The following is a 24,687-nucleotide window of genomic DNA, read 5'->3' on the forward strand; positions in this document are numbered from 1 at the left end:
TAGACTGAATAAAAGTTAAGAAACCAAGTTGTTGCTGCATTTGGTGAAAGTTTTGGAGCTTCTGGGCAGGACATGGAAATGACTGAAAAAGACAGAGTCTGTTAACTCGCTGTGTGGAGGCTGGAACATATTGTCTATAACAGAATGTTTCCCTCTTCATTTTTTTTCCTTGCTTTGTTTTTGTTAGTAGTAAAGCTGCCATAAAAAAGAACACTAACCACAACATTTTGGTGCATAATGAAATAATCTGAGTTTCCTGGGGAAGAACAGCCTTGGTTGTGCCTCTTTATGGCTCCGGTGTTCTGGCGTTGCGTTTTATGTCAGTTTTATGTCTTTGTGTGTATACAAACTTGAGGAGGGAGTGCGTCAGTCGCCCCCTAAGGGTTAAGGGAAGCTGGCCTGACCAGAAGTTGGGTGGTTTAAGTCCCCACAACAGCTTGGGAGAAGCTTGGTGGAGAAAGTGACTTAAAAAACAAACAAACAAACAAAAAAACACGCTCCTCTTCAACAACTAAAGTTGAGATGTCCTTGAGCAAGTCCCAACCGATTGTGTTTACAACAGCTTAGTCCACTATCAATGAAAAACTCAAAAATTAAGCTTTAAAAATAATAAAAGATCTTCACTGCTTGTCCACCAGTGAGCATTTAAAATCTGCTTTAATGATAGCTGAGGTATCAGACTAGTGAAAGTTACTTTAACTTCTCTAAGATTGTAAAATTAAAACTCGTCATTAGCTCAGAAAGTGCTTTAAGAGCTGTTTTAATCAAGATTTGATTAAAACAAGGGTTTCCATCAATTGTGCCAGTGTGCCAAGCCCAATAAGCATCATAGCACTAAACACTTACATCATAGCCTGTAAGATCATGTTGTCAATATGTTTTCAAGCAGCTCAGATCATCATTGTTTCAAGTCTAATCAACAGTGCAGCATTCGCATTTCTCTCGAGAACATGCACTTTCAACAACAGAAGACCTCAAAACTCCCATAAGCATGTTTAGAAAGATAAAAAAGGGTTGGTTAAAATATTAATCTCACATCTACTGAAGACTCCAGAGATACTGTTTTAAAAACAATATTGTTTTATTTTGTATTTTATTGGTATTGTTATATACATGGCATAATTTGTGCTTTTTTTTATTATCAAGAATAAAACCGTAAGGGAACACATCAGAAAATTAAAGTTTAAACCAGGATTGAATTGTCTTTCTCCGGTGCGTATATCAAGGGGCTCTACAAAACCAGGAGAGGAGCAGAGGAGGGGAAAGAGAGAGTGGAATAGAGAGAAGAGAATAGAGAGAGAGAGAGAAAGAGAGAGAGAGTTTGTCCAGAGGGACTTGCAGATGGTCCACTGAGGGTGGTGTGAACGTTCAGACTGTGATGTGCTTTTACCAACAGCAGCAAAGGCACCTGTGTATCACTTTGTTTTAGAAAAGAAAGCACGCCGCAGGGCCTTAATACAGCTGAATCCGTACACGTACAACCAGATCCATCCATACTTTCTTCCAGGGTGATTTCCACCCCACTTAGATGCTGATTTCTCATGATTTCCAGCAATCGCAGTGGTTGGATGCAAGGTTAGCCAGCTTGAGACCTTTCACACTGACTCCCCCATCTGAGACGGATAGGAAAAAAAAAAAAAAAAAACACTGGAAAAAAAGAAATATTGGAGACTTTTCTGACTAACTCAGAGGTTTTGAAAGAAGTGTGGGATGGGGTTTCATGATTTTCTTTTTTTTGTTTTAGTTTTTGGCGAGCCAAAGAGCCTAAATGAGGCAAAGAAAAGTGAAGAAGCAAAAAACAAACAAACAAAACAGGAAAAGTTGTGGAGAAAAAGCATAAAAGGTGTGGAGACAAGGTTAAAGACTGACAGTAATGGTGAGTGGAGGGGGAAAAAGAGTGAAATACACATGCTTTCATTGGTGGTAAGGTTGAACAAGGAGAGAAAAAAACGAGAAAAAAACAGCGGGGCGATAAATACAAGATGAAGAATAAACCAAAGGGGGAATGAGAGGAAATGCATGACAGAAATGAGGGAGATGAGAGAGCAAGGACTTACAAGAGGAAACAGAGGGTCATGAAAACATGCAAGAAAAAGTCAAGACAGACAAGAAACACAATCTGTGACGGGAAGAGACGGGGACAGAAAAACACTCCGGAAAACCTCACAGGAGTGGACAGACTGATAGGGAAAATAGAAGATGTGGGAACACACTGTGAGAAGTAGAAACAGCCGTGATGGCATGGTTAAGATGGCAGACTTTTTTTTTATTATTTTATTTTATTCTTTTTTTTTTTTCTTTTGCAAGTCCAGTGGAAGGAAGCAGATAGACGGCAGAGTAACTAGAGCATGGATGAAAGATAAAGGAGGGCGAAAGCAGAGTAAAGGAAAATAACGGATTACGGACACACTGAGGGGTGAAAAAGATTTCAAAGATCTAAAGGGAAGGCAAAAAGTAAGGCAGGAAATAAAAGCGCCGGGACAAAATGAAACGGACAGACAGTTGGCGATGATAGTTCAAATGAGAAAAAAGAATAAACAACGGCCAAATCAGCAGGCATGTTGGACGCGGGAGAGGACAATGCAGGTGTGGTGCCATGATGCAGCGGTGCATCGTGGCACCACCATGGCGGTTAGGAAAGCACGGTCAGACTCAGATGGAGCACGGTAGTGAGCGGTCAAAGGTCAAAGTCGGGGGTCCAGAGACTAGAGGGGGGAGGAGGGGGAAGGCCTTTCTGGTATAGATCATTCCCTTGGCTAGCCTTGGCTTCCCACTACAGGAATCCACTGTCCCGTCCATTTGCGTTGGCCGACTCCAAGGCTCAGCCACAGTACTTGTTGATGTTAGCCAGCTGCTAGGCTGACCCGAAGTCCTCATCCATGTCTGTTAGATTCCCACTGGGCTAGCTTGCAGTCCGCCGCCATATCTGTTAAGCCTAAAGTAGCCAGGAGCATGATTTCCGGTAGGTTTTGGTCATACATTGGACAAACAATGACTCCCTTCCATTGGTGGGGGGGCTGACGCTGTCAAGCAACCCCCCCCCAAATGTAATCCGTATGATTCTCAGGTCATGGCAGGTCATGGTCATGGCAGCAACAAGACAACAACAGGGGTCCCGCAGTGAGACTGCCACGTTCTCCGGCCTCACACCCTGGCACTGCACCAAACCCACCCACAGGCCATCCGGGTCCGCTGGCTAGTTTTGACATCATACCAGCAGCAGCTAAGCTACTGTTTCCATTATGTTTCAGTCTATTGGAAAAGCTTCCCATCAAGTGATAATCCATGTTGTGTCATTCTCTTAGCTTTAATCCTTGTAGGTCTGTGAGCCGGCCGGCATTAGCTTCCCGCCAAGCTACAGTCCGTGTCGATTTGGTCTGTTAGCAGTAGCTTCCCACCAAGTTGTAATCCACATGATTTGACTTGTTAGCCATCGTTAGCTTCCCACTATGCTATAATCCATGTTGATTCGGTCTGTTACCTGGCATTAGCTTCCCACCAAGCCATAATCCACGCTGATTCGGTCTGTTAGCTGGCATTAGCTTCAAACTCTAATAGTCCACATGTCCCGGGCGTCCCTCAGCCTCCCACTCTCAGCTCCACAGACAAAAGTTACTGGTGGTTTGGCAGGTGGAGCCCTTCTCGGCCGGGGAAAGGTACAGCTTGCCGTTGGCGCAGGCGCACAACTCGTACACAGTCTGTTTGGTGTAGGTGGTGCCCGCCGGCGCCCCCTCCAGGGGATCCACAGCACTGCCGAGGGGAATGCTGCCCAGCCTGACCGTGTTGGCATCTAGAAAAATCTGTGGACGGAAAATAGCAGAGAAAAATTAATGTTACATTGAATAAAATAAGCTATAAAGTAATAACACCGCTGTGAAAGAGAGGAGTGTGGGTTGCAACACCATGTGTGACAATTGCTTTTTTCTTTGCAATTACAAAAATGAGGCAATGAATATACAAAAATGCACCTCTGTGAACAAAATCTATTTTTTCTACAGAAAAATTGCACAGTTGATTAATGAAATATTGTCTTTTGGCCAATTCATCACGTCGGAACTGCTCTTTTTTTGTGGCCCCTCACAAAGCAAGAGCATTGAATAAGTGTGCAAGACTCAAATGAAAGTCACAATGAAAGATAATACAAAATACAAAACTTGGTGAGAGTGACCAACAGAGCACTGAGGGTGGGAGTCAGTGATGCTCGCTCCAGGGGTGTGTATATTAACCACTATGCATTGCAGTTCTCTGTTATTTTTGTTTATTTATTTAGAAATTAAATAATAAATTGAATATTTTGTGTTTATTTATTTATTTATTTTTCATTGCATTACTGTTTTATTGTATTACCAAGGGCAGGTAGGAAGGCCAATAAGCAGAAATGAAGTAATATGAAAGAAGCAATCAGTGTTGCTCTCTGTGGTGCTGAATAAGTAAATGGCCAGGGGCCAGATAAATGTGTAGCATGCTTTGCCAGTCAATAGTGTGCATGATCATCATAAAAATCATCCCACCACTTAGGCTGACCTCTATCAATTCATTCCAGTTGTTTTTCCATTGATCTATGTGCAACACAATGAGCTGTTCAGTCTCCTGCCATCTGGTAGGAGACACAGGAGACTTCAGAGCAGAGCATCACGTTTCAGGGATAGTAACAAAAATCCAAGGCATTAGATTCGCAAATATACACTAACCATTTTCCATAGAATGGACTTTACTGCATGCTTCTCCCATAATTTATCCCAGTTGTATACTGTGCTATATGCAATGCTATTGTGTGTTGTTGCTGTTGTCTTTGAGAACAAACCAATACATATTCCTATCAACTCTGTTGCTGTCAAAATGGCAATAAACTGCCTTCTTCTCTCTAAACTTCTTCTCACAATTTGCAACAATTCATTTTTATTTAGTCTTGCATTCACAGTCACAGCAGTTCAAGATATAGGCTGTTACTGGAATTCAAATAGCTGGTTTTTACTTTTGAAAAACACAGCTGTGACCCATATTTTAGATTGCTCAGTAGTTTATATCAGTGGTTTTCAAAGTGGGGTCTGAGGACCACCAGGGATCCTTGAGGGTGTTCCTCAGCAGAACTATAATTCACTCAAAGTTGTTATGAAACAAGAGATTACCATGTCTCGTACTAGTATAATATCACTTAATCATAAAAAAATACATTAAAAAAAAAAAAAAAATATTGATCCAAGCTGATCTGCATGGAAAACAAGTGAAACTATCTTATTCCACAGATGGATTGTATCACTTCTTTTGGGGAATACAAAATGTTAAAACTCAGTAGACTAAAACATAAAACTAAAGGAGTTGTTGAGACTGACTATTTTGCAGTGTAAGGATTTTTCTGTATGACAGCAGTTTTCAGAGAGTTTTTCTTCAAAGGTTTCCAATGCAACGAGCCCTTCAATGGACTCGGAGGAGTTTCCATCAATATGGGCTGGAGGGCGGGTCAAGGGTTTTGCTTTTTCATGGTGGGCAGAGGGACTGAGGGTCCGTCAATGTGAGCACTGACAGATCGTGTGCCCAATCAAAGTCAGCCTGAAGTGACTGCCCTTTCTATTTCTGTCGAGAGAAAACACCTGATCCACTGCATTCAGCTGATATACACTCACAGAAACACACTGGCGAGAGCTTAAAAGGGAAGAAAGGAAACGAGAATTGTATGAGGTTGCTTTTTTGCAGTGCTTGAGATCTGCTTTGTCAGTGAGATTGAGAGAGTGTTGTAAAGGCAAGAATAGAGTGGAATTAGAGAGGAAGAAATATACAGATGGTGAGAGGGAGGCAATTTCTCTGTGGTTCCTCAAAGAACTCTCATCGCTGATTATCTCCCATGTTCTCTCCATCCTCTCTCCACATTTCCTCTCCTTCTCGCTCCTTGCTTCTTTCTGCCTTTATTCCTCCCTGTACTTCCCTTATCATTGAAACAAACTGAGTTTAAAATGAGAACTCATTAGACCATACAGGTTTTCACTGACTGATTTACCAGCTTCTTTATTTACCATTCAGTGCTCAAGGAAGCTGTGACAAACACACACACACACACACACATACAGGTTCACACACATGCACATACACACACACACAGACGAATGCACAGACCACATCCCAAGGCCAGACAATAATCTAAGCAGACATTATTCATGTTCTTCATTTTAGACAGATGGGGGTGAGGGGATGAAAAAGTGAGAGGAAAATAGCTGTGAGTGCAAAAAGAGAGGGAAAGGAGAGGAATGAGAGGTATAGTCAGATGAAAGACTGAGCGAGGGATGAGTGAGAGGGAAACCAGAGGGGAAGATGGAGATGGAGAGATGAGATGAGAAAGATGGATGAAAGAAAGGGAGAGTGAGAGAGAGAGAGAGAGAAAGAGAGAGAGAGAGAGAGAGAGAGAGAGAGAGAGGAGGGTATCAAACAGATATGCCAACAGTGAGGAACCAATTAGTGTAACTAATGGCTTCGCATTGGCTGACGGGGCATATCTCCATTTGTATAAACACCACACACACACACACGCACACACACACACACGGGACTGTCTATATGATGCAATTAGAGCAGAGTGAATGGTGTTGCTCATGTTGCCTGTGTTTACCGGTGCAGCTATAGTGCCACTGAAATTAGCCACAAAGGGGTGTGGACTGAAGCACCTGTCATGGCTGGACACTCATACACTCATTCTTTTAGGGTCTCCTGTATTATTAACGTCTATCTGCCAGCTCATGAGGTCCATGTTATTGTAAATATGTCAAAAGCATAATCATAATGTGTTTTTGCATATGCATAGGCCTCTGTAATTGTATGCGTGTATGTTTATGCACTGCCTCTGTAATTGTATGCGTGTATGTTTATGTACTGTACATATACAATCACATACAATCATATGCAGATACATACACTTATATACACATATATACATTTGTATGAATCTATGTAGCCATGTTATAGGTTTTCATTTGCTTTTTTCTCTCCTTTCTTAAAAAAAAAAAAAAAAAAAGCACATTACATAGTTGCAATAACCCAATGGATCAAACAAGAACCTTGAGAGACTGATGTGTACCCCTTATTTCCATCCTAAAACCAAATTTTTCACATTAACTTTCAGTTTTGTACAACCAGCCATCAGCATGGGCGCAGGACTGACTGTGATGAACTGAGTTTGAGCTCTGTTAGTGTGATTTAGTGTAATTGTATGTGTATGTATATGTACTGTACATATACAATCACACATGAACTGAGTTTGAGCTCTCTTAGTGCAGTTTTAAAGATGAAGACTCTTTGCACTGCATTATAGAGTAATACCACAGGTGATAAGAAAACACCAGGAGGTATGATATGTCACTATAAACTGGTCCCAACAGGACCCTATAGGAACATGAAAGTGATTTTTCATCAGGGCTGTCCTCAATATCACTGAGCTGTGCCACCCTCAACTTTCAGAGTTGCCAGCAATGCATCAAACATTGTTGCATCAACCCTGACAAGAGCCATTTGTAAGTCTCATGTGATGCTCTCAAAAGGCACAAGGAGCAGTTTGTCAGAGTCATACGAGAGATTTGGCCCACAATATGTTTAGTCGGTTCTGCTAAACAGTATTTGAAAACCGAATGGGCTAAGAGGCCACGGTGGATAAAATGAATGTGCAGAGATATAACTGCAGTGGGCACAAGTCACAAGATTGGAGAAAAGGGATTCATTTTAGCACTCTAATTATTCAAAAGAGCACTGTAGCATCGTGGACCTCGTTCATTGAAACTACCGGGTACAGCTTTCTCATTAGCCTGCCATGCCCATTGGTTTTAATGAGAAAGAGTAACAACAGCCACTTTGAAGGTTGCTGAAAAGTGAATATGTGCGCTTTTCTCCCCGTGTGCTGGCCACAGGAAAATAGCAGACAAACTCTAAATGTCAAGGTATGCCTTTAACAGGCCCCTGGTGCGCACCTGTCATCTTCCCTTTGGCTCCCCAATAAAAGCTGCCAGGGCTCAGTTATAGCCTTATGGAGGAAGGGACTCAGTCACGGTTGGCAACATAAACCAAATCTAATTCCAGCAGCCTCCTTGCCATAGCAGCTAAGACCCAAAACGCATCTGGGCATGGCAACGGGATGGGAGGAAGTGAAGGCAGGAGGTGGGGACGTGTTGAAAGGGAGTTGTATGTGTGTGGGTGTGTCTCTGTGTGTGTGTGTGTGTGGGTGTATGCTAATGCCAAGGAAATTACTGGTATCTCTTCCATAACAGTGAGAACAAAACAACAACAAGATGAGAGGAATGGAGGAAGTGGTGATTTGTAGAGGATGTGGAAGGTGGGAGATGAAGGATAGATGTTGATCGTGAGAAACAGTGGGAAGGAAAGGAGGGATGGGAGGTGGCAGTAAGCAGGGAGAGACAGTGGGATAGAGAGATGGGAGGGAGGTAAAATAAAAGTGAGAGGAAGACGGATGGGAAGACGGTGATAGAGTGGGATCTGCGCTGGGTGGGAGGGAACGAGGGAACACGCAGTGGGGATTAGAGGTGTGAATCTTCGGCTTAACCCTTTTCAATCTGGATCGACGTCAGGGTTCACAGAGATTCAGTTCGATTTGCAATTAATTAGTCGGCGGTTCGATTCAAGAGCAACTTTTCTTTTTTGGATCATTCCGTTTGATCTGACTTTGTAAACCACAATTTGAGTCAACGATTTGACTCAGCGCTGCCGATTCGGATCGGCAGAATTTATAATTGATGCACCGATGCAATGAATGCACCTCTAATGGGGATGGAATGATAGAGGGAAGGACTGGATGGATGGCTGGATATGACTGAAGGAAGAGTAGAAGCTGTTTGGTGCAGCTTAAGAATGGATTAAGGCTGACACAGGTACCAAATAAAAGTGTCTGTAAGTATTAAGTCAATGCCCAGCTGTTGTTAGTAGTATATTGAAGTGTGTATGTGTGTGTGTGTGTGTGTGTGTGAGAGAGAGAGAGAGAGTCAGAACACGTGTGTGAGTGTCTTTGTGAGTATGTACAGTACAGATTGTCTGCGTACCTATGATGATGTGTGTGTATTGTGTGTGTGTGGGTACGTATGCACATCCATAAGCCAAGCTGTGTATTGTACATGTGCATAACCATGTGCCTTCCTGTGTGTTTATTTACGAGTGTATGTGTACATACAGTGCATACAGCATATGTGTATATTTGTGTGTATTTGTACATACAGTGAGTACGGTATTTGTGTTTATTTGTATTTATGTGTACATACAGTGCATGCAGTATGTGTGTATATTTGCATGTATGTGTACATACAGTGCATACAGCATGTGTGTATGTTTGTGTGTATGTGTACATACAGTGCATACAGCATGTGTGTATATTTGCATGTATGTGTACATACAGTGCATACAGCATGTGTGTATATTTGTGTATGCATACATACAGTGTTTAGAGCATGTGTGTATATTTGCATGTATGTGTACATACAGTGCATACAGTATGTGTGTATATTTGTGTGTACGTGTACATACAGTGTGTACAGCATGTGTGTATATTTGCATGTATGTGTACATACAGTGCATACAGCATGTGTGTATATTTGTGTGTATGTGTACATGCAGTGAGTACAGTATTTGTTCATTTGTATTTATGTGTACATACAGTGCGTGCAGTATTTGTGTGAATTTGTGAGTGTATGTGTACATACAGTGCATGCAGTATGTGTGTATATTTGTGTATGTGTACATACAGTTGCTCCATGTATGGCTGCTATAGGTCTGTGTGTATTTGTATGTTTTTATTTGCATTTCTGTACATATGCCCATGAGCAAATGTGTGTGTTTGTGATGTGCATGTGTGTCTGTGAATATTGTGTTTGCTTCTGTGTGTGTGTGTATGTGTGTGTGAGTGCAGGCATGCTCTTAAGATCATCTCTCTCAGACTTCACTTTAGCGGGATTGTGGCGCTGGCATTGAGAAAATGAGAAACATGCAGGAAGCGGCAATTACAGAGGGTCAAAACATTTTTCATGGATGATTTCCTTTGGCACAGCTGAGGAGGGAGGCGAGAGAGGAGGGGAGGGAGCGTAAGAGGGTGGGAGGTGAATGAGGAGTAGGAGAGGCAGGGAGGGGAGTGGTAACGAGAGGACGAGGAGGCGAGGTTTTTCCCAGGATGAAAGCCTTTCAGTGTCTTTCAGCCGATGATGGAGGGAGTGGAGGAGCGAGGCGGAGGGAGGCCGAGCGGAGGAGGGAGACAGAGAGCAACGTCTAACCTTTCAATGTCTTGAAGAGGAGGGGAATGGAGGGTAAGGTTGTCTTTGAAACGAAGAGAGGGAGAGACAGGGAGTTAGGAGTGCTTTCAGTAAGAGAAGGACTAGAGAAGATGAGAAATGAAGATAGGACTGCTTTTGAGAGCAGGAAAAAAGGAGGGTAAAGGCCAATCTACAGCAGAAGTGACACACACAGCCGTGTTTTTTAGCCCTTCTGGCAGAACAGAAATGCTCTCTTAATCAGTGCTGCTGTCTACACCACATTTAAGCTCCATCACATGCATGCCACTGCAACCTGTTTCATTTTTTATGCCTCAATTCTATTCTATTCCCTATTTAAAACCCACCCAAAATACTTTTTAACCTCAAGAGCACTGTTTTCTAATTAAAATTTCCCTAAAGGAGTTTCAAAGTTAGAAACATTTCTTTTTTCCCCATGTTGACTCAGCTTCACTGAAGCTACATCATGCATATATTGAGTGGAATATTCAAACCAAAGATGCCATTGTTTTATGGCTAAACCATTACGCCCAACAGAAAATATCTTGACGTAATAGAAATAGATTTATTTTGGAATTTTTTCCCCTTCAAAATACCCCCAACGACACTGTTATAATGGGCCACTGGGTGCTGATGTCCATATACAAACAATTTTCCTTCTCCTCATCCATCACTTTTTTTTTTTTTTTTTTTTTTTAATGATCAGTCAAGGAGCATCTTAAGCGCTCACACACGATTCCTCACATACCTTCCAAACAATAGTGGAAAGAGGCACAAAGTGCAAAAAGCAAAAAGCATTTATTGCATAGAATTGCACTTAAGCCTTCCCTTGGAATGGACAAATGCGGATTGTCGTGGCACCAGTTTCCAAGTCCACTGTGACAACAGTGAAGGCGACAAATATTACATTATTGTCACGCTTTAATAATACTTTCAGCACGGCGCACAGGAAGCCAGCCTTATAAGTATGCACCAAACACTGAACAGAAGATTCCCTATACAGTTCTGTGTCTCATTCTTATCTGGTATCTCCGCCGCTGAAGATTTTCTAGCAGGCCAAGGCCGTTTACCACTTTTTCATTCTGTGTATACACTTGCTTCCACTTCTTCTTTCCCACAGTCCATCTGCCCTGGCCTCTCTTAAGCTGACAGGTAACAATAACCCTTACCCTGAAAACATATTGTGGCGCTGCCTTTGTTCTGTTACATATGAATGTGTGGCACTTATTTAAGCAATGTGGGATTTGGGTTAAACGTGACAAAGGCTGTAAATGATTAAGAATAAAGAAACATCATTATATAAACACATGAATTTCCCTTACATGGATACTGGAAACTGTCGTACGGCAAAAAAAACAACAACCGTGTAGGTCGTTTGTACATATTTTTTGTACAACCAATAGTTTTGTTTTAGTTATGTATTAAAATTAAGCGACTTCTAGTGGTGCTGTAAATAATAACATTATGGAGGGGTATTAAGGGAGCGGCACAGTCTGCATAAGGTCTATTGGTGTCTTTACTTGCTGACAAAACCTCTCTTAGCCAGTTAATGTCCCCATCCCTGCACTGTCGCCTGAAATAATCAGTGTTATGAATGGTGGGTTATGCAGCATGAGAGCACCGGTGAAAGCTGGAGAAAGTTTTAATTATTCCTCATTTCCAGACCATGCCTTAAAGTTCAGTTAAGTGTTCAGTGACTTTTGTGCAGATAAGACATACTGTATGCAAATACTGATGTTTGATAATAACTGTAAAGGCAGGATTGGGAGAGTTACTTTTAATATGTATTTCATTACAGATTACATGGCCCAAAATGTAATCTGTAACATATTCAGTCATATTACTCAATGTCAGTTACTTAATACTTCAGTTTACTTTTAGAGGACTGTGTTTTTCATGAATTCACAAAATGACTAAACAAAGTAAACAATTTTCTAAATCAGCACTTTTGAATTTCTTTCACGTTCATTTTCAGATTACCGGCAGTAGATGTCATTTAAATTTCATCACAGCAGATAAGACGTAATACAAAATGTCACTGTTGATGAGATTGAGAGAGAGGGAGAATGAGAGATAGTTTGAATTTTTAAACAAATGCTTTTTTTTTTTCAAATGAATGAATGAATGAATGAATAAAATAAATAAATAAATAAATAACCCTATCCTGTGTATATATCAAGGTCTTCTATATGTATAGATCAAGGCTTTGTGCTTGATTTATTGCTTTGGATTTTGAGCCAAAATGGAACCAGCATGGATACAGAGGACACAGTGCTGCTGACGCAAAGCAACCGCTGCAGACTTTTAAAATTTTTGACGTTTTTAGAAGCAGGTCAGGGGCTGAAAGGACGGTGGAAAGACTCTTGAGAGTAGGGGAAAGGACCTCGGGGTGCCCTTTATGCAACAGGAACAGATGAAAAGGAATGAAAGTACTGAGAAATGTCCAATTTCTTCTTTTGGGGACCCTCACTTTCTAGCTTTTTGGTCATATATGGTCAGTGCTACTGGTGAGAAATACCCTACGGAGATTATTCTTGCTGTAAATAAGAGGTTGGGGGAGAAAATGGCAGATGCCTTGACAGAGTCCCGCTTGAGGAAATCTGCATTTCATTTTAACACACCAGGTGAAGTCAAGATGAAAAATTTCTGCCCGACCAAATGGCCACTCAATTTGTGCCACCGACCTCGCCCCACAAATCCTTTTGGAGGCATTTGTTCCAGGCTTTTTTTTTTTTTTTTTTTTTCTGTCCTGTACCATGTGTGTCAATATGCACTGTGTGACTATGTTGGTCTGTTATGGAGCTTGGCATTTTGGCCATTGGTCCTTATGGGCCTAGTTCAGTTTGGGCTCAATTTCAGACTTAATTGCAGCCAATGGCCCATTTGATCATGTATATTATAAGCTGTAATAGGCCAAGGTGGCTCTGAAGTTACTCCTCTTGATTCCTGATAATTTATTTTCTCGTCTTTTGCGGTCTATAGGATTATGAGGGTAAGGAAATTACGTGTGAGGCAATTATCTATAAAAATTAATTAAAGCTTTTTTTTCATGCGGCAGCTCGGTTTGGATTAGGAAAAAAAAACAATATCTTTCGGGTTGGGGTTGGGTTCAGACAGACAGGTTGGGCTCCACAATTTGGACCTGAGTTAGGCTCCAGATTGTTGTAGTCCATGTGTGCCAGTGTGCACTTTGAAAATTATTCAAGCAGCATGTTTCCAGTGTCATCAAAACTAATTATTGTGCATTAACATGAAAAAGGCAAAGCTGCAGTCAAATAGTAACTTACTTACTTACTAGCCCCACCATGGCTTTACCTGGACCAAGTGTACACAAATCAATGGTTTAGTGTTTTCAAAATCGTAAATTAAATCATAGTTATTGTTATATTTATTCCACTCTGCTGCCGGCTTGTTGGTTCTCTCATAGAGAAAATATTTGCGTTATTAATTACAATTAACGGGATTCTGGAGAGGCATCTTGACGCATGAAATCCTCTACAGACTCTGAGTGAACAGTGGAGTGGATGGGCGTGTCAAAGGTTGAAAGGATGATCAGTGTGAGTGTGTGCTGACCATTTTGTCAGCACACACTCGCAATGCACACTTACGCGCACACACACACACACACACACACACACACACAGAGACTCAACCTCCTACATGCGCCTTCACCTTGCCACCCATTGTCCTTTTCTTTCCCCCCCTCACTCTCTCACGCTGTCACACACACACACACACACACACACAAACGATACAAATAGGTGGGAACTATCCGAGTGTATTACACACACCATTAGTCTTGTAGAATGGACAGATGTAGGAATGGGAGCTGACAATGGACTAAATGACAGAGGCTGGAGAGAGACAGAGAGTGTGGTAACACAGATGTAGCAAGGCCATACAGCAATATCAATCCGCCGCACTGTATCACACACACAGAGACATAAACACACACACAGACACACACATAGACGCCAGAGTGATAAAGTTATAGAGGCGCACAAAAACGCTCCATTATGGTTTACAGCAAACATTTAGTGTGTTAACTGTGAAGGTAAAACCTTGTTTATGCAGCATTTGGCTGAGTTTCAAGGTCTTCCTGCACTAAGCCCTCCATTCTGCATGACATTCATAAACTACTCTCAAAACAGCATAATTATTGTAATATCTCATGAGTGGAAAGGTATAATTAAGTTTGCCCCTGTATATTATTTCCTACATAGGACGAAAAAAAAATATTATTATTATTTTTTTCTAAAGCATATAACCATTCATCAGTAATCATAATATGTAACCAAATGATATAGTAATTACATTAAATAAACTGTATTAATTGTTTGTAAGGTCAATTGGAGCAAAGTATAGCGGCGTCTGCAAGAGAGGGAAATATGCAAAAATTGAACTGCAGTGAGACGAGCAGACAGAGGGGGCAGAGTGATGGTGTCATTTGAAGGGAAAATTTAAGACACTATTATATTATATGTTTATGTTATATGTTTGCTTAAGTAACCACTAAGGAGAAACTAATGGTGGATGAAAATCATACTAGAAAGAGAGCTCGGATTAATCTCCACATCAGGCGGAGTAAATGAAAGTATAAAGATGGGTGAGTTACAGATTCAGCTCAGTCTGCTCCACCGACCAGCTCGGTTTATTGTACGCTGGCAAATCTTGTAATAAACCTCTTGTTTACCGAATTACATTTTGAGTTCATTTGCATTATTGATATTTGGTTATTGAAGAAAGGAAAAGTGTGGAGGAGGATCATCGCTCATCTGGCCCAGGTGGTGTGTTTTTCTTCCAAAGTATTAACTCCTAGGTAGGAGATTTAAAATATTCCACTTTGCCTTCCAGAGCTTCCATAAACTATTGTTCTGAAAACCTGTTTTTCCCTTTAGCATGATGTCTTGTTTGTATATTTACCATTACAAAAACAACAAAAAAGGTATTTTAAAGTATAGAAAAAAAAATATAAAAATGTATATGTATATTTTAGATGGAAGACATTGTATAATGCTAAAAAAGAAAAGAAAAAAATAAGATTTATTTGCCTTTGGGGAACGCTGTTTTCCACTGTCTTGTCACTTAATACTAGTGACATAGACACAGAAGATACACATGAACACACACAGGCTTACACATGTGACAGATTCTAATATACAGAGACACACACACACACACACACAAGCTGCATGATCATCGCCCTCAGTAATATAAAGTATAGGTTAATGAATTTTCTGAAGTTAATCAAACCTTTGAGAAAAATACACTTCCTATAGCTATAGGCGAATTTCAAATCTGTTATCTCTCTCTCTCTCTCTCTCTCACTCTCTCTCGCTCTATCTCTCTCTCTCTCACTCTCTCTCTCTCTCTTTCTTCCACACACACACACACACACACACACACACACACACACACACACGCGCTCAAAGAGTAAAGTTGGATGAAGACAGGGTTTGGGAGTAAACAGAGAGAGGCTCTAGAGGCTGACTAAGAGAGGCACGGACAGCTGTGGTAGTACACTGTGCGACCCCTGGGTATGCATGTGTCTGTGTGTGTGTGCGCGCGTGTGTGTACGTGCATGCGTGCACACACGCTTGTGTGCGTGTATGTGCATGTGTGCATACCCTTATGAACATATGCGTGTGTATTATTTGCTTGTGTGTATGTATGAGTTTCTTTATGCGAGTGCGTGTGCATACATTTGCCTATCATTATGTGTGTGTTTTGCGTGTGTATGTGTCTCTGTGTGAGTATGTGTGTGTGTGTGTTTATGCGTCTGTGCGTGTTAGGGTACCACAGCATCAGTGTTTATGACAGGGAATTACCCCCTACCAGCATCCTAATTCACACACCATTCTGCTTTACCCGCAGGTAAAACAACAAGCAGCAACAAAAAAAAGAGCCAGTCCCAGTGTACCAGCCCAATAACACCTCCAGGCTACAGCATCTTAATAAACCTCTGCGTTCAGTCAACAAACAATAAAACTCCATGGTAACCTAACTTTGTTAAAACTTTCCATAGTTAACCTGATTTCACCTCTGCAGTCAATAAAGGAGTGGAGAGAGCTCAAATAATATCGCTGACATACGAATACAGAAGTATCGACATATCAATGACTTGAAGAAACGTCCCTCAAACAGAGCATGTGCAGATTCTTAAAAAGTATGACTAAGATTTAAATTCTACTGTCTAACTGCAGGATTTTTGATTTCGAAGTAAAATCAAGCTGAAATTCTTGAATCAAGATTATTAAATCCTATATTTTTCAGTGTCTGGCCATGGATTGCTTTGTGCTGCCACTCTTGAAGTAACTGATAAGAGGGTTAGTAGTATAATATATATATATATATATATATATATTAAAAAAAACATGCATGCAAACATATTTTTTCGTTGTAAAAATCCATTTCCTCTTGTCATTGATCGTAGTTTAAAGTTTTTGAACTTCTTTAAGTCATGTTGTTGTTTTTCCAGCTTTAAATGTTATTGTTATGTAATTTCTTGTAATTTCAGTTTTAGGTAGCATTAAAAAGGTCTTTAAACTGTTTTATACTTCAATAAATTTAAGGTAAGCTTTTCAGGGACATACCAAGACTGGCAAATGTGGTGAACTTTGACTTGGGAATTCACATGGCTGGCCGGTAAAAAACGCACATTGGTCATGTTGACTTCCAACATCCAAACACCCAACAATGTCACATAATCCAGTTCGAATAATCCAACTTTGCAGCAGTGTGGCTTGAAAATGCAGGGAGACAGGTCACGGTGACCCTGAGCACAAATGATTTAATGGATTTTTTTTTTTAATATCAACATCTTGTAATACAAGTAGCTCACTAACTACCACTTAGTATCACAAGCAGCACCTACAGCTATTAGTTATGATACTGCTCACTAACCGGTGGCGGGACAGCTCCTAAGCAGACGCTGCTGTCCCCCTCAAATGTGTCCCTGTAGCACATGACAATCAGTTCCTTTTTTGTCACCAAAACACAGAAAGAAATTCATTGTTTGAAATCAAATGTGACCAAACCATCACGCAGAACTCAGCACTGTGTCATCTGGGTGTTTTTAACAGCATGGGACACACACATCATCAATACAGAATATATTACAGGTCTGTAGCCTAAATGAAATATTGAAAAATAAGACAAAGTAATACTTTTGTCATGTGGGTGTTCACATGAAAAAGGCATGAGCTGAAATAAATGAATAAATAAAAAGTCTTATGCAGGGCTGCCCCTCCCTAAACACAGAACACACACTGTGCGTAGGGTCTCATGTTGTTCTGGGGGCCTCATGCGCAAATGCGGCACAAACACACACACCACAGCGTCCCCGGTGTGAGCAGTTCGTGAGGCCCGCACATGCCAAGTGAAATCAGCTGAGGTTTGTCAACTACCACACACATCGATTTAATGATGGACAATCAACATCTGACCAATCACAGCTCAGAGCCGTGCAGCAGTGCAGGTGAAGAGACGGCGATGAGAAGACAATTTGAATCCAATGCAAGCAAGAGGAAAAAACAAACAACCAAAAAAACAGCAAAACAAGAAATAGGTTGAAGTAAAAGTAAAAAAAGTTTTTAAGGAATACATCTTTTGTTGAAATAGTTTGCTTGTTGACTGATAACCTATTTATTTGGACACAGATTTATCTGATTTGGATGTATTTATTCATTTCACCCCACGACCCTTAAGAGGATAAGCGGTTTGGAAAATGAATGAATGACTGAATTATTCATTTCAGGTAAAAGTCACTTTTGTTGAAAAACACAAGGGTCTGTCTGCGTTTTTTTTTTTTTTTTTTTTTTTTTTTTTTTTTTTTTTCCTGTTTCAGGTTGAAGTTTTTCAAGGTAAACATCTATTGGTGAAATATTTTTTGTTATTAATTGATTTTTTTTTCAGATATTTGCTCTTATTAATAAAGATTGTTACGTTAAATGGCATTTTGTTATGCACTGATGTTGTACCTTCTGTACACTTGGCAGGTGGAAGTGTACACCGGGGTGCCTTTTTTTTAAAAAAAATTGCACCACATTACTTTATTTATTGGTATTGCATGACCCCTGAAGTCCAGTTATATTTGTGTTTCTTGATGCACAGAGTAATGCTCCAACACTGCAGTCTTCAGGATTTCCCTCTGGATCCGAGCCCGTGTGCTCTCTACAAACGTCTGCACTCGTGATAAGGCACTTCAGACACAAGTGTCTAATCAGCTGATTATATGTACTGCAGACACAGGAGCCAGGTTGGAGCTGAATAAAGTTAAATTGCTTTTAGCAGAAGGAGTCAAACTAATGCAAGTCTGAGTGCACTCTTCCTTATTTATCTTAATTAGGGAAGAGTTTTCAATTAAAACACATACATGCGCTTGAAACGCATTTCCCATCCAAAAGTAGGAGCTGCCCAAAACAAGCACAGTGCTCTGCTGGTGAATGCACCAACAGGGGGGGATGTGCCTTGCTCTAGGGCATGGTAATGGTGTTTCCTGAGGGGTATCAAATTGTTGCCCACATTTTTGAAATGAAATGAAATGAAATGAAATCTCTGTCCCAAAAAACAACAATAAGTGAATAGATACATAAATAAGTAAACAAATAAACGAATAATCATGATACTAACTGGTACTCCAATATATTCTACTACATTGCACACTATTTTACTTTCTGTCCAGCTTTCCACCTTTATTGCAAAAGTAGCCTAGATCCCCACAAACACTATGACTATATTCAGGACATGAATATTTGATTTTCAATCACATAATATAACATGGATGTGGTTCAATATTGAGAAACCAGCAGATCTAATTCCCTGTGCCCCTACAGAGTTCCCCTGACTTTGACTCAGCAATATAAACGTGACACATTTTGAGGAAATGGAGGTTCCATGTTTCATTTTGTTAGGGTTTATTCTTTATACAGGAGTCGTCCTCTGCTGAAATGAATGGCGAGTGAGTGGAAAAGACAGGTAGAGGTGGCAATAGCGGGAGAAAGAGAGCAAGCGATGGGCAAAAGTTGACAAAAAGAGCTGTGAGTGCAGAAAGAGTGTGTGGGAGAGCGGGGGAAGAGATTGATTGATAACATAAAGGTAAAAAATAATCAAGAAATTGACAGAGAGAGTGAGCAAGTAGGGAAAAGATGGACAGAAAGTGCACGAGCGAGTAAAGGAATGAACAAACCAGAGGAGAGACAGAGAGAAGATAGAGAGAAAAAAAATAAACCATCGAGAGAAAAGATGAATGGATGAGGAAGACGTATAGGGCAAATTAATGTAGAATGGAAAGAGAGAGAGAAGGAAATGGAGAGAGAGAGAGAGAGAGAAAGAGAGCTGGAAAAAAAATGAGGAGGACTGCAGGAATCCTGAGAGGATCTGTCAGCTCTCATTGGCTTTGATTTTAATGGAGGCCCATGCTCCCCTACCTCTAACCCATTTGGCCTTAATTCCAGCACTGCTTTCCAAACTTTTTAAACTTTAATGGCCCCTTCTTAAGTGCCAGCTGCTGACAACATTGATTTGGCTTTAAGCCCCGCTGTCCCGCACGCCTTTATTTTCTCCTGCAAAATCGACAGAAACATCTATTTTCTGCCGTCGTCCTCCTCCTCCTCTCCTCCTGCTCATCCAATCCTCCTTCTATCCTCCCTTCATCCGCTCTCCTCTGTTCATTTGATGGTGTCAGCGGTCGGGGAAAGCTCATATGAGAATGGATGAAAAGGAATGCTATTTGGATAAGCTGTTCTTTTTAGGGATGTATGTAGGGGTGTTTTTTTTTTTTTTTGTTTTTTTTTTTTTTGCTGCTTACTTACAGCGGGCTGGGTTGACAGAGAGGTGATATTTCTTTTGCTGCCTGTGGGAAACATTTAGTGGGGATGCCGACAGATAGATTCAGGGGAAATGGTGTTGTAGTGTTGGCCAATGTGCAGCACCAAGAGACCTTGACAACACTTTTGTCTCCATCTTTGCTGTGCAATTCCCAGAGATCACTTAGCAATCAAACACAGTGTCCGCTTCTGTGATGTCTTTATTCTTTGGTTTTCTGTGAGAGAAGTTTGAGTTTCTGCAGATGGCATTCTTTGCTGGGGGTAATGCGTTACAAACAAACAACCAAGAGCACAATCCTTATAAAAAAAGATAAAAATTAAAATAAAAATAAGATCCCTGACACTGTTATTTCCGCATGTAGGCTGTGTAGTTTTTCGGTGGATTGAGGCTGATCAAATAAAACCTTGGACTCATGGAAGTATTCTGCCTGTCAGTCCGCCCTGCAGTGTTAATTACACTGACTACAGTTTGTGGACTGAGGTAGAAAGAATAGCAGAGAGAATGCCTGGTGCATCAGCGTGCACGAGGCATCACAAAAGCCCTGTATTTTTCCAACGCTAAAGCACCTTGACAAATTTCATTTCTCAATACATAATGGTATAATGTCGTGAGTTGCTTTTCATGGCGGTGATGCGGTCATGTAACAAGTTTTATTGAATGGTAACATTGCAAAACACTAATGGCTATCGCTGCTCATGCTAACAAATCAGTGCTTCTTTTGTTTAGTCAAAGCAAATCATTATTGCTTAATTATTTTTCTCATGAAAGACCTATGAGATGCCAACTGCGGCATTTCAGCAAAGGAAACTCCTTAACTCTGAGGTCTCTGAGATACAGTAATCTGACTTCACGCAAACGTGGCAACATACACTGTAAATACTAAACGGCACAATTTTTCACATTTCTAATCCTGAAGACACACTTGTGTTCAGCTTTCAGCATTGCACAATCTTAAAGGGACATTCTGCGACTGGTGCTCAATTCCCCTGGTGGTTGAGTCCTGTGGTGTGGAAAACATCGCTGTTTGGGTTTTTGAAAACTTGAAAGCCTCTTTGCTCTTTCTACATCAGTGTGTGCACACTAGATCACATGCACTATTGATTTGCTAGCCTTCTTAACAAATAAAAGTTAGTGAGACTTGCTTGCTAACTATCAGGCTTTCCTTGAGATTTGCAGTGGCTCGGTTCAAGATCATGTCCAGACTGAAGGCCATTCAATTCTTTCAAATATCACAGCTGTCTGACTCCAGAGAACACAGCCTGCTGTTCAGGAGGTGCAGTCACTCTCTGTAGTCCAGTTAATGATTGTCCCATTAAATACATTGAAACAAATGTATAGCAGTGAAATATAAAGAATTACAAGCCACCAAACATTTCTAAATACCACAGCTACTGTATTAGAAAAAAAAAAAAAAAAAAAAAAAAAAAAACATTTTACACTGGGGGACATGATGGCTCAGTGGTTAGTGCACAGCAGGAAGGTTCTGGGTTTCCCACCACAGTCCAAAGACATGGATGTCAGGTGAACTGAAGACCTCTTGGTGTGAGTGTGTGTGAGTGTTTGTCTGTTTGTTAGCTCTGTGATAGATTGGAGACCTGTCCAGGATGTTTCCTTGCCTCTGATCCAGTGTACGCTGGGATAGGCTCCAGCCCCCAGTGACCCTGGTTATCAATAAGAAGGTCAACGGATGGATGGATGGTTTTTCCTTACGCAAAGAAATTCTTGCCAGTGTCCTGATTGAAGTTGTAATTACAGCTCACCAGCTGGGAATTTCCCATACTGATGAAAACACAGCATTCCAGCATGTTACAGCTTTCACAACCTGGCCATAGGTTGAATCACTGTGGTGTTATATCATCTGGCAATAGATAGTAGCAAAGTGGGCAGTTATTTATATGAAAATGTCAGAGATTATTAGATTAACAAATCATGAGTCATCAATATGTCAAAACTCTGTGTGGGTGTGTATAAACCAGTGATCAAGCAATCACACAGCTCAAGGATACCCGGTGCCCTCGTGTAAAATGGACCCTTATAAAATGGATTTCCTGGTTGGACGACAGATTTAGACGTTACGTCAGAGAGCGCCGCTGTCATAAAATGGTTCGGCGCAATCTCAGGAGAATAGAAAGCCAAGACAGACATGCAAACACACACGGAGAAAGAGATTCATTTCGACAAATTACAGGAAGGGAGACAGATGGGAGAAACTCGAATGAGACAATGAGACTGTCTACTTACCTGACGGCACATCTGCATGTCTGCCAGTTTGTTGGTCTATCTGCCTTCCTGCTCGCCTCTCTTCCTGTATATCTACACGCCTGCATGTTTGTACCTACCAGTCTCTCTGCCTCTGTCTAGCTGGTACTGAAAAAGCCTGCAAATGCCCTTGAGCAGGGAATATTGACTTTCCTTCAGGGCAGAATCAGCTTTTCAAGTGGTTGAAGTGTACCTTTCTCTCTGTCAGTCTGCAGCAAATCCCAGGACAATGATTAGCACAGTGAGTGCAAAATTGCATGCAAAAACATAATGCATATGAATATTATACCTAGGGCTGTTGCTATTCTTTGTTACTTTTGAGTTACTTACGCATAAGTGAGCTTATGAATAAGAATAATAAGACTGGGAGAGAGTGAAGTGGCTATAAATATAATTAAAATAACAGGTGAAAAACAAAACCACAACTGAGCTGGATAACAGAAACTGATGAAAAATCTGAAAAACAAACACACACAAAAAAAATAACTCAATAAAAATCAAAAGAATGAGAAAGAGTGACTCTTTATTGGCCAACTAATTTTGCACATCCATGGAAAGGAAATAACAGGAAGTGAGAGTGGCGTTTGCAAGAGGGAAAGAGAGAAAGTAAGAAACTATATGTTGTTTGACGTCAGTGAAAAAGCAACATGCAGGTTGATTAGCAATCTAGGTGGAACAAGTTCACAGCACGGATCCTGATTTTTTCCAGGAAAAAAAAAGAAATGAAATGTCTCTGCATATGAAAGTTTCATACATGAAATTTGAATTTTGTTGCATATCATGGAAGACGAACAAGTGAAAAAAAAAATACTGATGTGAAAAACAAACATACATTTTTTCTAGGTCTGTATAATTAGCTGTGAACATTTTGGTCCTATATCCATATGTATTACGGTTTCACGTGACAATCACAAATCAGTCGCCTGAGAATTTTTTTTTTTTTTTTTCGGGTTCATCTGACGAAAGGACACCATCTTAAAGTGTGACAAGGTTGAGAAGCAGAGCACCACAAGTCTTTCATTTTGTGAAGCCTCTCATGGTATCAAGCCTTGCCAACGGCCCACATCGCAATCCATGTACCACGCTGCCTCACGCTATTGTTCCCCGTGAATAGGGAGACATCTCGTTATGCAGGGAAGCCAGAAAGAGGGGGAGATAATGGAAGAACAAAGAAGAGAAAGACACAAAAGAATGAATGAGGGAGAAAGAGAGATGACAGAAAAGAGGTAAAAATGATAACCCCCTCCACCACCACCACCTCCACTCCTCCTTTTTTCCTATGAAGTGACAGCCGCAGTGATGTATGGACCAGGCAGTGGGAAGTTAATTAGATAGGCTGAGTAACTACGAGATGAAGGACTGAGAGGATGAGAATGAAAGGAGAGGAGGGAGAGAGGAGGAGGATGGGAGGGCAGAGGAGATGGGAGGAGGAGTGAGAGCAAGAAGAAGAGAAAAAAGGAGGAGAGTAGCAGAAAGAGAGGAGACGCTGGAGTTAAGAGGAGAGTCGAGGACGAAAGTAGAAGATAGAACAAGAGGAGGGCACAAAGGAAGAGACAAAGAGACAACTTCAAAGAGACAAAGAAAGAAAGAAAAAGAAATTCTTTGCTTTTATGTTTGATATGATTTCATAATAATGCCAAAGGCATGCCAATATGATAGAAATACTGAAAGCAATATCGGCTGTATCCATGAACTTGGAGCAGATGTGTAAGAGGGTTCATGCCAAAACACCATCCATTTCAATAATCCATCAACCTCTGCTGGCAACCAGTAGGAATTACAACAACACTGACAACTCTGCCACCGCTTAACCTTGAGTTATGGAAGCCTAAACAACTGAAGGAATAGTTTGCCAACTTCTGTCAGTCAAAACACCAGTGAAGTTTGTCTTTCCACATCGCACACAGCAAGTTAATGTCAAGTCAATGTCAGCCTTCTGCAAAAGAGTTAAAGGCAAGATTTTCAAATAGAGCAAAAATGACCATGAAATTTCTCAAAATAGCTTTTACAATATAATCCAGGTGTTCAAATGAGTTCAAAAGACTCCTTTTTACATCTGTACTTAAAAACTCACTAAAACTCTTGATTTTGAGAGTGTGCATGCTTGTGTACCATTTCACACACACGACCCTTCCCTGTGTCCATCTTTGTTTACACTCCACAGAAAGTAAACATGACAGCTGCACTCAGTCCAAAAGACCTGTATTTACATTAGTGTTTATATTACATAGTAACAGCAGTTTTTTTCAATTTTATTTTATTATTTAAACCTGAATATATAGAAATACTTGCTCATACTACCCCTCGAGGAGCCAGATATGTCAGTGCGCCACATGTTCATGCTCACCTCAAT

The 24,687-nt window shown here is 40.8% G+C and overlaps 1 protein-coding gene across 1 annotated transcript in view; it reads right to left on the reverse strand.

Moving 5' to 3' along the window:
* Positions 1–3,593: 3,593 nt before the first annotated feature.
* sgcz (sarcoglycan zeta) overlaps positions 3,594–24,687 on the reverse strand; it is a 456,953-nt gene continuing 435,859 nt past the window's right edge. Inside the window, exon 8 of the mRNA XM_030057208.1 lies at positions 3,594–3,800. Within this exon, the coding sequence (XP_029913068.1) occupies positions 3,594–3,800 (207 nt within the window). The remainder of the gene's footprint in view (positions 3,801–24,687) is intronic.

The sequence above is a fragment of the Myripristis murdjan genome, chromosome 1 (genome assembly GCF_902150065.1).
Source record: "Myripristis murdjan chromosome 1, fMyrMur1.1, whole genome shotgun sequence".
Classification (NCBI taxonomy): domain Eukaryota; kingdom Metazoa; phylum Chordata; class Actinopteri; order Holocentriformes; family Holocentridae; genus Myripristis; species Myripristis murdjan.